Raw genomic sequence first — 17,689 nt, 5'->3', positions numbered from 1 at the left:
CCATTTGGAAGCTCACCCTTTCCATAATCGAGACAGAAGTCTCAGCTAGATTATTTGTGAACCATAATTTCAGCTGGTCTTGCTGTCAGAACATGAAAGTATCCCACTGACTGATGCTTCTAGTATAGCTGAGGTTGGCCTTTCCTGCTGACCTACCTGTATGTTCTGGTAACTTACTTCATTGATATATTGGATCAATACACAAATAACCTGCACGTAGGAGAGAGAAGCTTACGACTACGCTCAGAAGTTTTTCCAACACTGATTTTAGATGAGGATCGTACCCAGTTTTGGGTTTTCAAATTATATGGAGCATCGTAAAATATAAGGTAGTTTAGGGTAGGATAGATATCTAATGAGAAGACAGAAGGTATCTTGGACATCGATGTTTCCTATCTTCGTTTCCAAGATTTTACAATTTCATAAAATAAATAAAACTACTACAATGCTTTAAGTCGCTAAATCCTAACACATGCAACGTAAAAGAATTTAATCTAATAACAATATTGTATGCTAGGCTATTGTCCTCAAGTGCCCCAAACATTGTTCGTTGAAGTGATTCCGCAACACCAGTACCAATATTGTCAAGCATTACTCGACGTTTTAAGATGGAGTTTCTTGAGGACAGCGCCCTACACCGGGAGTATATAACTAGCAGCAGGAGAGCAGCCACCACAATTTCTCACACACACTGACGACAACATGGTAAGATCAAGTTAACACTTCACAACATAGCATAATCTTTAACACAGCTGAATAATTGAATACTCTTTCAGTAATTTACCTCTGAGGGAAGGTGGTTTGATTCCTGCTTGGGAGCTCTTGACTCAAAGAATCGGACGAACCTAATTTCCTCCCATTCCGCAGATACTGTATGACCCTTACTATGTGACCTCTGTAAAAAATATAATAATTTAGGTAATTTAAAAACAATCTGTAGAGCCTTACTGGGTAAACCTCCATCAAAATGTAAAATTTTATTCGTAACTGACCCAAAATTTAGAAAGAGAACCTGGGTTACTTTTCGCGACTTAATTAGGTCAAAGATGACCCGAAACCTCATCTACTTTTTGTTTCATTTTGCGAGTTAGTTGTGAACTGTTGCAGCCTGGGGAATGTGACTTGAATTCTTCTTTAACCCTTGAAAAGAGCTGCCTTTGGTGCTGGTGAAGGGTTCTTGATCCAGTGAATTAAAGTTGCTCTACCGCTCTTTGTATGAAACTGTTTCTCATTCCCGGCTGCTGTACGACCTTTATGCTTTCTCATGAATATAAAAATATATATTTCACTTTACCTCTTCTATGACTACCATTTCAATTGTTGCAGGTCGCCATACAGATTACAGCGGTTGCTCTGCTGGCCTCCTTCATGGTTGCAGCCGCACATGTAGCCAGTGCCCGCAGCCTTGGTTCTGACGGCCATATTACAAAGGTGGTCGGAGTGGACGTTGTAGCGGGTCGTAGCGGTGGCTTCAACACTGGTACAAGTCGTGGGGTTGGCGGGGCGTTTGTCGCTGGACCTGGAGTAGGCTTCAGGGGTGTGACTGTGGGAGACGGTCAAGGTGGGGGACTTGTGGCTGTGGGAGACGGTCGAGGTGGGGGACTTGTCGCTGTGGGAGACGGTCAAGGTAGGAGACTTGTCGCTGGATCTGGAGGAGGTTTCGGGGGTGTGGCTGTGGGAGACGGTCGAAGTGGGGGACTTGTCGCTGTGGGAGGCGTAAAAACTGGCATCAGAAGGGACGGTCTTGCAGTGGGTGCTGTCAAGAGTAGTTTTGGAGGTACAGGTTTAAGGGGTGGCCAAAGAGGCACAGCTTTAGGAGGTGGGTTTGCTGGCGCAGTTGTAGGAAAAAGTCTGGGAAGCTCAGCTGCAAGTAGCGGGTTTGGAACTGTTATTAAAGATGGATTTGGCGGTGCAAGTATTGCAGGCGGCTATGGAAGTTCAACCGGCGGAGGTGGTTTTGGAGGCGGAGCTGTGAAACATGGGTTTGGCGGTGCAGGTTTTGGAGGTGGCTTTGGTGGTTCAACTACAGGTGGCGGTTTTGGAGGTGGTGCTGTAAAGGAAGATTTAGGAGGTGTAGCTGTTGCAGGAAGATTCAAAGGAGGCTATGTAAGCAGCGTGGCTGGTGGTACTGCCCACTGTCTCCATCGCTGCTAGACTTGGTACTCCACAGTGCTGACAGAACGGACTCCGTGTCACCGGTATGTTCTACAAAGTTCTTTCATATTTAAAACAATTTGCTTTCTCTTTGGTTAATGGGGGTTTAAATAAATCTTATCAGCTACACTAAGGCTATTAAGGCTGCACATACTGTGGAGGGAGACTACACACACACACAATACCACACTGTGGAGAGAGACTACACACACACACAATACCACACTGTGGAGAGAGACTACACACTCACACAATACCACACTGTGGAGAGAGACTACACACACACACAATACCACGCTGTGGAGGGAGACTACACACACACAATACCACACTGTGGAGGGAGACTACACACACAATACCACACTGTGGAGGGAGACTACACACACAATACCACACTGTGGAGGGAGACTACACACACAATACCACACTGTGGAGGGAGACTACACACACACAATACCACACTATGGAGGGAGACTATACACACACAATACCACACTATGGAGGGAGACTACACACACACAATACCACACTATGAAGGGAGACTACACACACAATACCACACTATGGAGGGAGACTACACACACATAATACCACACTGTGGAGGGAGACTACACACACACAATACCACACTGTGGAGGGAGACTACACACACACAATACCACACTGTGGAGGGAGACTACACACACACAATACCACACTGTGGAGGGAGACAATACCACACTATGGAGGGAGATTACACACAATACCACACTATGGAGGGAGACTACACACACACAATACCACACTGTGGAGGGAGACTACACACACAATACCACACTATGGAGGGAGACTACACACACACAATACCACACTATGGAGGGAGACTACACACACACAATACCACACTGTGGAGGGAGACTACACACACACAATACCACACTATGGAGGGAGACTACACACACACAATACCACACTATGGAGGGAGACTACACACACACAATACCACACTATAGAGGGAGACTACACACACACAATACCACACTGTGGAGGGAGACTACACACACACACAATACCACACTATGGAGGGAGACTACACACACACAATACCACACTGTGGAGGGAGACTACACACACACAATACCACACTATGGAGGGAGACTACACACACACAATACCACACTATGGAGGGAGACTACACACACACAATACCACACTGTGGAGGGAGACTACACATACACAATACCACACTATGGAGGGAGACTACACACACACAATACCACACTGTGGAGGGAGATTACACACACACAATACCACACTGTGGAGGGAGACTACACACACACAATACCACACTATGGAGGGAGACTACACACACACAATACCACACTGTGGAGGGAGACTACACACACACAATACCACACTATGGAGGGAGACTACACACACACAATACCACACTATGGAGGGAGACTACACACACACAATACCACACTGTGGAGGGAGACTACACATACACAATACCACACTATGGAGGGAGACTACACACACACAATACCACACTATGGAGGGAGACTACACACACACAATACCACACTGTGGAGGGAGACTACACACACACAATACCACACTATGGAGGGAGACTACACACACACAATACCACACTATGAAGGGAGACTACACACACACAATACCACACTGTGGAGGGAGACTACACACACACAATACCACGCTGTGGAGGGAGACTACACACACACAATACCACACTGTGGAGGGAGACTACACACACACAATACCACACTGTGGAGGGAGACTACACACACACAATACCACACTATGGAGGGAGACTACACACACACAATACCACACTGTGGAGGGAGACTACACACACACAATACCACACTGTGGAGGGAGACTACACACACACAATACCACACTGTGGAGGGAGACTACACACACACAATACCACACTGTGGAGGGAGACTACACACACACAATACCACACTGTGGAGGGAGACTACACACACACAATACCACACTGTGGAGGGAGACTACACACACACAATACCACACTGTGGAGGGAGACTACACACACACAATACCACACTATGGAGGGAGACTACACACACACAATACCACACTATGGAGGGAGACTACACACACACAATACCACACTATGGAGGGAGACTACACACACACAATACCACACTATGGAGGGAGACTACACACACACAATACCACACTGTGGAGGGAGACTACAACCTTCTCACCACCAGACAAGAATACTTTAATCCCCATAACAGAGATTAAAGTAAATTCCCAGATATATACACTGATAGACATACATCTCTGTGTATATATTGTGTTTCTCTCTTCTACATTGTTCTCCGTTCCTTGTTTTCCACCTACATCTCTCTTCTATACATCGAGTTAGTTTTAGTTTAATATGTTTGTTATGCACCCCATACCCATCCTGTGGGCGGTAGTCAAAAGATTACAGAGGTACATAATTGGTCCAGGGACTGGACTCCAAAGTTTTGATAACTGAGCAAGTTACAGAGGTAATGAACTCACAATTTACAAAGGTAATGAACTCACAATTTACAAAGGTAATGAACTCACATCGAGAAATGTTAGTTTGCACCAGTGAGTGATTTTATTTTAAGTATTGTTCATTTGTCGATTTGTTTATAAATACATTTTTTTAAATATTCTACAGTTATCATGTCATAAGATTTTGTCAGTAAATTGAATAATCTTTTTAAAACAATAAATTCCCCATCAGACATGCCTGAGGATGTTTGTAATTTAATTAAAATACGATTTTATACTGAAATTTATTAAATAATGGTAGAGTTTTTAACATAAACTTTATTTTTGGCTTTTGCAGCCCAAGATATTTCCAGCCGGTCTTCCTAATTTTTTTTTGAGAAATCTCGAATCTAATACCATAAATGATCCTAAATTGTGACATACAAGAAACTGAAAAACTTGTGAATTATTATATAAAGTTTATCAAGGAACTGATAATAAATGAACAATTCATATAAAAACGAAAGTTGGTCTTCATTATGTGGTATAATTGACCTGAAGCGCCACTCTTAACTTATCAATTATGTTCTTATTAATATACGTATGACTGTGGATCAATCATCTAAATATTGCTCTCCAGAATGTGGATTATTTGTGTACATTATAATGGTGCACCTGCTAAAAAATGTATTAACATTGTGTTATTATAAATCTGAGTGCTGATTATTATTGTCTGTTAGTTTTTTTGGGTGTTATTAACATAATGTAGCATCTTTGTTAACAAATATATTCTGCCCTTTTACCTTTAATTTCTACAAAAATTATGACTGAAATAACAGAGTTTAATATTAAGGTCATTATTGTGAAAATCTTAGCCTATAAAGCCTCTGTCATATGCTTTAATTATTGAAATAAATTTGCATCAATTATACCTTTGGTTTATTTTCCTAAAGTAGATTGGTTAATGGTGTTTAAAGCTTATTGACTCCATTAGGGTTATTAAGGCTACAAGTAACCTTTTCACCACTCAGCTCACACACTGAGGTCTGTGGTTTAATCCCCAGTACTGGTGGAAACATTAGGACGTGTTTCCTTAAGACACCTGCTGTCCATGTTCACCTAGCAGTAAAATAGGTACCTGGATGTTAGTGGACTGGTGTGGGTCGCATCCTGGGACAAAATTGACCTAATTTGCCTGAAATGCTCAGCATAACAAGGGACTTCTCTATAGTAGTATGTCACTGATGTCAGCTATGGTCTGTATACCTTGTATATGTACTGGTAGTAAATAAAGATTATTATTATTATTATTATTATTATTATTATTATTATTATTATTATTATTATTATTATTATTATTATTATTATTATTATTATTATTATTATATACGCTTGGAGATGTACACCTCTTGGTGTATATATCTTGTGTCTAAATAACTCCAGTGTTTTTTAAATAAAATTTTAACGCATGTTACTTCATTTGTATTTTTACTTGTGTTTCCAATATTTTTCTAAAACTGTATTAGAGTAGAATCAGGGGAAAAAAACGGAAAAAAATGTAACCGCTGAAAAAGAATCTTCCGTGGGAGAGATAATGGTAGTTAACTAGACTAGTAATTCAAATTCAAATTCAAAGTTTATTCTCTATAAAGATTACAATGTTGAATTTACAGAATTTGGTTGTTGTGTGGTTTACATGTAGTTAAATAATGATTACAGAGAGTACCACTAGAACGCCTAGCATGGCTAGGCATTTCGGGCAGGTGTACAGTACTTAATGGTAGTGGCTTTACTGGGTTATCCTGGGTTACTAATCCAGGTTACTAGCCACTGGGGGCTAACTTCTAGCTATCTGTTTACTAACTGGTGAAAAATAATCAGTAAATGTTGAGAGACTTGCACATATGTCTCGCCCGTCACAATGTTGAACATGGGTGTTGCTAGTTCACAGATGAACGCTGCGTCACTAAGCTACCATTGTTCTTGCAGCCCCCACTATGTTGCATGGGTTATCCATTACTGCAATAAAAATAGTAGTTTGCATAACCTTAATTTTTAAAGGGGTGGACAGGTAAGCCAGCAGAAGGCCTCGGTCAGGTGACTAAAAGCTGGAGCTTCGGGGTTATCATGTGACTAAGATCCGTTTCAGGAAACACTTGTCCTGTTTCCTGACAAACTTTACCTGCTGTAATAAATGTTTTCACAATTATAAATAAGTTTTTTACTCTAGCAAACAATCATAATCAAAGGCTTTTAGTTCAACTGCTCAAGGATTATAAATGTATTTAATATTAAGCAGGAAACTGAACCAAATTAGGGCATAATATGTCACCTCTTCACATGCAGAAATGTCACATTTATATTGAGATAAATTGTGAAAATTATTATTATTATTATTATTATTATTATTATTATTATTATTATTATTATTATTATTATTATTATTATTATTATTATTATTATGTGAACGAATCACCTGCAGGAGGTTTACAGGGCATCACCCGAATTATTACCTGGAGTTTACCTGGAGAGAGTTTCGGGGGTCAACGCCCCCGCGGCCCGGTCTGTGCCCAGGCCTCATTGTGGATCAGGGGCTGATCAACCAACCTGTTACTGCTGGCTGCACGCAATTCAACGTACGAGCCACAGCCCGGCTGGTCAGGTACCGACTTTAGGTGCTGGTCCAGTGCCTGCTGGAAGACAGCCAGGGGTCTATTGTAATCTCCCTTATGTATGCTGGGAGGCAGTTGAACAGTCTCGGGCCCCTGACACTTATTGTATGGTCTCTTAACGTGCTAGTGACACCCCTGCTTTTCATTGGGGGGGATGTTGCATCGTCTGTCAAGTCTTTTGCTTTCGTAGTGAGTGATTTTCGTGTGCAAGTTCGGTACTAGTCCCTCTAGGATTTTCCAGGTGTATATAATCATGTATCTCTCCCGCCTGCGTTCCAGGGAGTACAGGTTCAGGAACCTCAAGCACTCCCAGTAATTGAGGTGTTTTATCTCCGTTATGCGCGCCGTGAAGGTTCTCTGTACATTTTCTAGGTCAGCAATTTCACCTGCCTTGAAAGGTGCTGTTAGTGTGCAGCAATTTTCCAGCCTAGATAGAACAAGCGACCTGCAAGTAATTTGGGTGAGGTTAGTTTAATATATTTATTTTGTATACCATACCCATGGTGTGGGCGGTAGTCAAAAGATTATAGAGGTACATAATGGGTCCAGGAACTGGGCCCCAAAGTTTTGATAGCTGAACAAGTTACAAAGGTAATGCACTCCAGGTAGATCAGGTCACAATCATGACAAAGGTATTTACAGATTACAGAGGTACATAATGGGTCCAGGGACTGGGCCCCCAGAGTTTTGATAGCTGAATTAGGTACAAAGGTAATGAAGTCACAAGTTACTAAGGTAAAGAATCCTGTAAGTAAATTTACTTACTTATGTTTAAGTGGGACTTAGTCACAGTATGTCACCGAATTGCAACTCCTTCGACTGCCCACTTCCTCACTACTCTCACAAAAAGTTAGACCTGACATTAAGAACCATGTCTTTTTACATCTGCTGTCCATGTTAATATAGTGTGGAAAATTAAAATTACCTGGATGAATCTCATTAGATACCTATCAGTAATTTTTTAAAAGTAACGAAGATAATTATTCTTTATCAAGGTTATAGAGACATGTAGGAATTTTAGGACACCTAGGTCACAAAAAATGTCCTCCTTCGATACCTACTGTCATATCTCGACAAGTCACTCTGGACCTATATTAATTTCAAATGAAATATACATCACCAGGAATTCTGGTAAACATTAATATAAATATGTAGACTGTATATCAAATTTAAAAAGTGAATACATATTCATTGAAGGAGAATTTATAATAATAACACTCACCAATTTGTCTGGAGATTACTTAGAGTGTCATACTCAAACCCCTGCCTAAATATGAAGAAAATACTGGCCAGAATTCCAACATAAATAGACATCACCTGGGGTAATTTTATCCTGTTCTCATCTAATTACGGAGTCCTGTCCAGTCACCCAATTCTCACGTTCTGCAGGACTGCAAATCCAACAATTTCGGCTCCTATTTGAGAGGTTTTAAGCACAATATAACCTCTAGAGCGACGAAAATTCTTCCGATTCTTCCTCACGTTTCTCTTGCCCAGTTCAAAACAATGGTGTCTCTCCCCAGTGACGCTCACCAATTTCGCTGGTTCTTTATTTATTTACAAATTATTTTTTATTACCTACAATATATTCCATCAATTTACATACAAAATACACTGTATTTTCGGAAGATATACAGTATTTTCCACATATAGCATCACATAGTTAACTGAGAGTTATAGTCTTCTTACGCATGCGGTGCCTCGTGGCCTGATCGCTAACGCTCTCGCTTCACACGGAGAGGGTCTGCGTTCGATTCCCAGCGCGGGTAGAAACATTGGGCGTGTTTACACCGGTTGTCTATGTTCACCCATCAGTAAAATGGGTAACTGGTGTGGGTCGCATCCTAGGACAAGGGCCTAATTTGCCCCAAATGCTCTGCATAACAAGGGGCTTTCTATATAGTAGTAAGTCATTGATGTGGAAAATTGCATTTATCTGAATGTATCATTATATACATAACAGTAAATGAACATAGATAATTATTATTTATCAGTTAGACAAGTAGGAATTTGGGACACCTAGGTCGCAAAATGTCCCCCTTCGATACCTACCACTGTCATATCCACAAGTTGCTCTGGACCTATTAATTAAATGAATTATACATCTCCAGGAATACTGGTAAATATATAAATTTGTGGACTGTATATTAAAATTAAGAAAAGGATTATATATACACATATTTATATAACAGAAGGAAAATATCTTAATATCACTCACCAATTTGACTGGAGATTAATGTGTATCATACTCAGAAAACCTCACTGTCTATCTGTGAAAATAACATTGGCCAGGTTACTACATAAGACTTATCTGAGGTTCCTGGAGCTGTCTTGTCCAGTCGTCTGATATCTCAAGTTATGCAGAAATGCACATCCAACAATTTCGCCTCCTATTTGAGAGGTAGCCCAATTTTAACCTCTAGAGCACGAAAATTCCTCCCATTACACCAACATTTCTAATCCAAATTCAAACAAAATGGCGACTGACTCGCCCAGCCGCAGGTTTCCCATTTTCGGCAACATAAGATAAGATAAGATAAGGTTTCGTTCGAATTTTTAACCCCGGAGGGTTAGCCACCCAGGATAACCCAAGAAAGTCAGTGCGTCATCGAGGACTGTCTAACTTATTTCCATTGGGGTCCTTAATCTTGTCCCCCAGGATGCGACCCACACCAGTCGACTAACACCCAGGTACCTATTTGCTGCTAGGTGAACAGGACAACAGGTGTAAGGAAACGTGTCGAATGTTTCCACTCGCCGGGAATCGAACCCGAGCCCTCCGTGTGTGAAGATAAGATAAGATAAGATTTTGTTCGGATTTTTAACCCCGGAGGGTTAGCCACCCAGGATAACCCAAGAAAGTCAGTGCGTCATCGAGGACTGTCTAACTTATTTCCATTGGGGTCCTTAATCTTGTCCCCCAGGATGCGACCCACACCAGTCGACTAACACCCAGGTACCTATTTGCTGCTAGGTGAACAGGACAATAGGTGTAAGGAAACGTGTCGGAATTTCCACCCGCCGGGAATCGAACCCGGGCCCTCCGTGTGTGAAGCGGGAGCTTTAGCCACCAGGCCACCGGGCCACCATACTTCTTTTAAAAATACAATATAAGGCATCTATTTACCTATAAATTACCGTATTTCCGGAAAATATATACAGTATTTTCCACAATTGATGTCAGCTATGGCCTGTTGTATACCTTGTATATGTACTTGTAGTAATAAAGATATATTATCCATGTTTATATAACATCACATAGTTAATGGGACACGATCAGCATAGTCTGACTTTTCTGGGGGTTATCCTAGGTAATTATCACATATGTTAAACTATGTTTGATAATTACACTTATGTGTACTTGTACCTAAATAAACTTGCTTGCTTATAATCCTGGCCTCAACACGTGTATAACAGAGTTTACCACTAAATTTTAAGTTTTCGGTTTTAACTTCTTTAGTTTTTAAGAAAACTGCCTTTAGATATAACTATTTTATTATCTTTTATTGGTCACAGTAGTTAACATACACCTAGTGTAGCAAGTGAGGTAGTGGAGGCAGGAACCATACATAGCTTTAAGACGAGGTATGATAAAGCTCATAGAGCAGGGAGAGAAAGGACCTAGTAGCACTCATGAAGAGGCGGGGCCAGGAGCTGAGTATTGACCCCTGCAACCACAATTAGGTGAGTACACCTATGTGTTCAGATTTATTTATTTCTATTGAGATGCTTTTGATTTACAAAAGCGAACAAACTCCTATATATATTTATTTATTAACTTCTAGGTAAACAGGGGCAAGTAAGTTTATTCAGGTACAGGTACACATACTGTTACATAGATTATCATACATAGTAGCATGTGTGTAAATTACCTAGGATAAACCAAAAACCCGAGGAAATATTATATATATCATCGACACCATGCCTAACTCTTCTAGGGTAGGGTAGGTGCCTGAGCCCGAGCCTTTAGCTCATAAGACTGTCATTCCCATTAACCCCCTTGTGGCGGGGATGGCAGACCAGAGAGGCCTAGCTTGTGGCTAGGCCTGGGGACAGTTAGTCCCAAAGATGAGGAGGTACTTGTGCCTCCTCCCATGGGAGACTTAGGTCTCAGACACTCCCTAAAGAGGGAGCCAAGGCCGGGCCACCATTTGGAAAAGGCCCGGGCCGGGAGAATACCGGCTAATCTTTAATAATAATAATAATAATAAATAAATAGTATATTTTAGTTTCCAATCCCTGCTAGTGCATCTTCGGGGTCTTGCGAGACATGTATGCTTAGGGGCTACCAAAGTAAGGTCTCTTGCAGGTAAATCATATCACGGCTTAAACTGCGAATCTTAATAAATGATTGTGTATTTTTAAGTGTCTCAACTTGTCATACTAGTAGCGGAGTAATTCTACGTTCAAACCTTTGTTTCTCGACTGTCACCAGTGGAAATAAGTCTGACTTTTTTTGGGTTATCCTATGTAATATACACTATGTATGATAATTGTACTATGTACCTGTACCTAAATAAACTTGCTTACTAGTCCCGCAGCTGATCCATCATTCAGCACCCATCCATCACTCGCTACACCTACCCATCCATCACTCGCTACTCCTACCCATCCATCACTCGCTACACCTACCCATCCATCATCCATCACTTGCTACACCTACCCATTCATCATCCATCACTTGCTACACCTACCCATCCATCACTCGCTACTCCTACCCATCCATCACTCGCTACACCTACCCATCCATCACTCGCTACACCTACCCATCCATCACTCGCTACACCTACCCATCCATCACTCGCTACACCTACCCATCCATCACTCGCTACACCTACCCATCCATCACTCACTACACTTATCCATCCATCACTCGCTACACCTACCTATCCATCACTTGCTACACCTACCCATCCATTACTCACTACACCTACCCATCCATCACTTGTTACACCTACCCATCCATCACTTGCTACACCTACCCATCCATCACTCACTACACGCAAGTTATACTTTTGTATCAGTCAAATCACATATTACTCGGGTAGATAATTTCCAGTAGATCCTTCATGTGTTAGCTCAAATCACCGACCAGTATGTTTTAAATAAGTGACCCACTGATCAGAGCAGATCGACTGGTCCGAACCCTTGACTGGTCCGATCCCTTGACTGGTCCGAACCCTTGACTGGCCCGAACCCGGGACTGGTTTCAAACAGTTTCGTTGGACAATAAAGCAGACTGTAAACTGATGGGTTTGTAGGCGCCCTTATAAACACAAACATTAAAAATCAGGAACGTGAAGGTAAGCTGTCCAATATACAAAAGAGTTAGAAACAGAAATACAAATAGCTAGAGCTTCATTTAAGGTTATTAATATAATATTCAAGAGGTTGCTAGTAGAATTGCAGTAAATCAACCATTCAAATCATTATGAAGCTGTGTGTAGTCTGTGGTCAGTCAAACAAACGGGCTTCCACATGGATAAATTGTCATTTTTGTGGAAATTGGTGTCACGCTCCTTGTGCAGATATCCCAGAACTAGCTACAAGCAGTATTAAAACAGAGAAGTGTTTTTGGGTATGCCCAAATGAGGAAAATCTGTGGACTAAAATCACAAGGGTATTAAAAGAGGATAACATCAAAGCTGCTTTCATAGAAAACCTGGAAGCTTTCTACAACAGATGGGAACATAAAAAGTCTGGGCTGAATGGTACTGCCCTTGATACTGGCCATGTAGTCACAAACTGTAAGGCTGGAGGTGATGTCCTGGTAGTCAGTAAATGTGGGGCTGATAGTGCTGTCCTGGGAGACAGTAATGGTGAAGCTGGAGGTGCTGTCCTGGGAGACAGAAATGGTGAAGCTGGAGATACTGTCCTGGGAGACAGTAATGGTGAAGCTGGAGATTTTGTCCAGGTAGTCGGGAATTATACGCAGGAAGGAATACATATAAATGACCTCATAGAGGACAGGAGCCATAGTAGGGAAACAAGTGTAGTCAAAGATAAGATAAAACCAATATTGCAAACTAGAAATACCGCAGGAAATAGCAAACAAGAGGACTCCAATAGCAATAGTGAGGATAAATTACCAAAAACAACTGGTGGGAGCTCCATTGTTGGTGCTAGGGAGGATAGGAATAAGACAGGGAAACATGCACCAACAGGGAATACAGTCACAGAAACCCAAGGCAAACGGAAACCAAGCCTGTGCACATACTATGCACTTGGTATCTGCTGGCATGGGAAATCTGGAAAAACAGATGGGACATGCAACTATGACCACCCTAGAAAATGTCATGCCCATATGACAACAGGAAAATGCAAACTCCCTTCCTGTAAGCTTTTTCACCCTGAAATGTGTACCTCTTCAGTACAGGAAAGACTGTGCTATAACTTAAATTGCCAGGCATACCATCTAAAGGGGACAAAAAGATACAAAACATCCAGGCCATGGGAAAACCTGGGTAGCCACAGCCACTCAAGAGGGAGAGGTTTTTTAGTGCCAGGAAGGAAAAAAAACTGGCAGGAAATGGCAGAAATCGTACACCAAATCCAGTCATTCCTGGAGTGGAACCACAGTCGATGGCCTCCACTCCAAACCAACAGATACAGATACTAATGCCGGAAAAAAAATCCCCCCCCAGTACCAACAATACCACCAGTCCGATAACATTCTTCTTTGCAAATATACAGGGTCTAAAGCCAGCAACAAACAACAAAATACCTTTCATCCGTGGACTGCTTGCAGAGGCAAAGGCAATGTTCGCGGCTTTCACTGAGACCCACATAAAGGATCACTTGGACAACGAAATATGGATCCCAGGTTACAACCTATACAGATGTGACAGAGTGAACAGGCAAAAGGGGGGGTTGGCCTGTACATTGCAGAGTCACTTGTTTGCACAGAACTGCTTAATGCCTCAAATGACGTAGTGGAAGTTTTAGCAGTAAAGGTCGAGAACCAAAACCTAGTCATTGTGGTAGTCTACAAGCCTCCGGATGCAACATCCCAGCAATTCCAGGAACAGCTGTTAAAAATTGACCACTGTCTGGAAAATCTTCCAGCTCCTGCACCCAACATCTTGCTCCTGGGGGATTTCAACTTAAGGCACCTAAAATGGAGGAATATAGCAAATAATATTGTTGCAGTAATAACACCAGGAGGCAGCTCTGATGAAAACTCACACTCACACGAGCTTTTAAATCTCTGCACAAAATTCAATTTAAACCAGCAAATAATAGAGCCTACTAGACTGGAGAATACACTAGACCTCATCTTCACTAACAATGATGATCTGATAAGAAATGTCACCATATCAAAAACAATATACTCAGATCACAACATAATTGAGGTTCAGACATGTATGCGTGGAGCCCCAGACCGACAAAATGAGACTAGTCACGAGGGAGCATTCACCAAATTCAACTTCAATAACAAAAACATAAAGTGGGACCAAGTAAACCAAGTCCTAACCGATATAAGCTGGGAAGATATACTAAGCAACACAGACCCAAACTTATGCCTAGAACAGATTAACTCGGTGGCACTCGATGTATGCACAAGGCTTATTCCTCTAAGAAAAAGGAGGAGTAGATGTAAAATAGAAAGAGACAGGCGCTCCCTTTACAGGCGACGGAAAAGAATAACAGAGCGGCTAAAAGAGGTCAATATATCTGAAATGCGCAGGGAGACACTGGTCAGAGAAATAGCAAGCATCGAACTTAAGCTAAAAGAATCCTTTAGGAGTCAGGAATCGCGGGAAGAACTAAAAGCCATAAATGAAATCGAAAGAAACCCAAAGTATTTCTTCTCCTATGGCAAATCAAAATCGAGAACAACGTCCAGTATTGGGCCCCTACTTAAACAAGATGGGTCCTACACAGATGACAGCAAGGAAATGAGTGAGCTACTCAAGTCCCAATATGACTCAGTTTTTAGCAAGCCGCTAACCAGACTGAGAGTCGAAGATCAAAATGATTTTTTTATGAGAGAGCCACAAAATTTGATTAACACAAGCCTATCCGATGTTATCCTGACGCCAAATGACTTCGAACAGGCGATAAATGACATGCCCATGCACTCTGCCCCAGGGCCAGACTCATGGAACTCTGTGTTCATCAAGAACTGCAAGAAGCCCCTATCACGAGCCTTTTCCATCCTATGGAGAGGGAGCATGGACACGGGGGTCGTCCCTCAGTTACTAAAAACAACAGACATAGCCCCACTCCACAAAGGGGGCAGTAAAGCAACAGCAAAGAACTACAGACCAATAGCATTAACATCCCATATCATAAAAATCTTTGAAAGGGTCCTAAGAAGCAAGATCACCACCCATCTAGAAACCCATCAGTTACACAACCCAGGGCAACATGGGTTTAGAACAGGTCGCTCCTGTCTGTCTCAACTACTGGATCACTACGACAAGGTCCTAAATGCACTAGAAGACAAAAAGAATGCAGATGTAATATATACAGACTTTGCAAAAGCCTTCGACAAGTGTGACCATGGCGTAATAGCGCACAAAATGCGCGCTAAAGGAATAACAGGAAAAGTCGGTCGATGGATCTATAATTTCCTCACTAACAGAACACAGAGAGTAGTCGTCAACAGAGTAAAGTCCGAGGCAGCTACGGTGAAAAGCTCTGTTCCACAAGGCACAGTACTAGCTCCCATCTTGTTCCTCATCCTCATATCCGACATAGACAGGGATGTCAGCCACAGCACCGTGTCTTCCTTTGCAGATGACACCCGAATCTGCATGACAGTGTCTTCCATTGCAGACACTGCAAGGCTCCAGGCGGACATCAACCAAATCTTTCAGTGGGCTGCAGAAAACAATATGAAGTTCAACGATGAGAAATTTCAATTACTCAGATATGGTAAACATGAGGAAATTAAATCTTCATCAGAGTACAAAACAAATTCTGGCCACAAAATAGAGCGAAACACCAACGTCAAAGACCTGGGAGTGATTATGTCGGAGGATCTCACCTTCAAGGACCATAACATTGTATCAATCGCATCTGCTAGAAAAATGACAGGATGGATAATGAGAACCTTCAAAACTAGGGAGGCCAAGCCCATGATGACACTCTTCAGGTCACTTGTTCTATCTAGGCTGGAATATTGCTGCACTCTAACAGCACCTTTCAAGGCAGGTGAAATTGCCGACCTAGAAAATGTACAGAGAACTTTCACGGCGCGCATAACGGAGATAAAACACCTCAATTACTGGGAGCGCTTGAGGTTTCTAAACCTGTATTCCCTGGAACGCAGGAGGGAGAGATACATGATTATATACACCTGGAAAATCCTAGAGGGACTAGTACCGAACTTGCACACGAAAATCACTCACTACGAAAGCAAAAGACTTGGCAGACGATGCACCATCCCCCCAATGAAAAGCAGGGGTGTCACTAGCACGTTAAGAGACCATACAATAAGTATCAGGGGCCCGAGACTGTTCAACTGCCTCCCAGCACACATAAGGGGGATTACCAACAGACCCCTGGCAGTCTTCAAGCTGGCACTGGACAAGCACCTAAAGTCAGTTCCTGATCAGCCGGGCTGTGGCTCGTACGTTGGTTTGCGTGCAGCCAGCAGCAACAGCCTGGTTGATCAGGCGCTGATCCACCAGGAGGCCTGGTCACAGACCGGGCCGCGGGGGCGTTGACCCCCGAAACTCTCTCCAGGTAAACTCCAGGTAAACACCTACCCATCCATCACTTGTTACACCTACCCATCCATCACTCACTACACCTACCCATCCATCACTTGTTACACCTACCCATCCATCACTTGCTACACCTACCCATCCATCACTTGTTACACCTACCCATCCATCACTTGCTACACCTACCCATCCATCACTTGTTACACCTACCCATCCATCACTTGCTACACCTACCCATCCATCACTCACTACACCTACCCATCCATCACTTGTTACACCTACCCATCCATCACTTGCTACACCTACCCATCCATCACTTGCTACACCTACCCATCCATCACTCGCTACACCTACCCATCCATCACTCGCTACACCTACCCATCCATCACTCACTACACCTACCCATCCATCACTCACTACACCTACCCATCCATCACTCACTACACCTACCCATCCATCACTCACTACACCTACCCATCCATCACTCACTACACCTACCCATCCATCACTCACTACACCTACCCATCCATCACTCACTACACCTACCCATCCATCACTCACTACACCTACCCATCCATCACTTGCTACACCTACCCATCCATCACTCACTACACCTACCCATCCATCACTTGCTACACCTACCCATCCATCACTTGCTACACCTACCCATCCATCACTCGCTACACC

General features: G+C 42.4%; 1 protein-coding gene across 1 annotated transcript; it reads left to right on the top strand.

Moving 5' to 3' along the window:
• The first annotated feature begins 584 nt into the window (after positions 1–584).
• On the top strand, positions 585–5,585 carry LOC128704245 (uncharacterized). The gene is made up of 3 exons (XM_053799291.2): positions 585–705; positions 1,327–2,198; positions 5,015–5,585. Exons 1-2 carry the CDS (start codon positions 703–705, stop codon positions 2,152–2,154), a joined length of 831 nt encoding a protein of 276 aa, XP_053655266.2. The 5' UTR covers positions 585–702; the 3' UTR covers positions 2,155–2,198; positions 5,015–5,585.
• Positions 5,586–17,689: the final 12,104 nt, after the last annotated feature.

The sequence above is a fragment of the Cherax quadricarinatus genome, chromosome 84 (genome assembly GCF_038502225.1).
Source record: "Cherax quadricarinatus isolate ZL_2023a chromosome 84, ASM3850222v1, whole genome shotgun sequence".
Classification (NCBI taxonomy): domain Eukaryota; kingdom Metazoa; phylum Arthropoda; class Malacostraca; order Decapoda; family Parastacidae; genus Cherax; species Cherax quadricarinatus.
The sequence above is the reverse complement of the archived record's forward strand: the minus strand, read 5'-3'. Positions and strand labels throughout refer to the sequence as shown.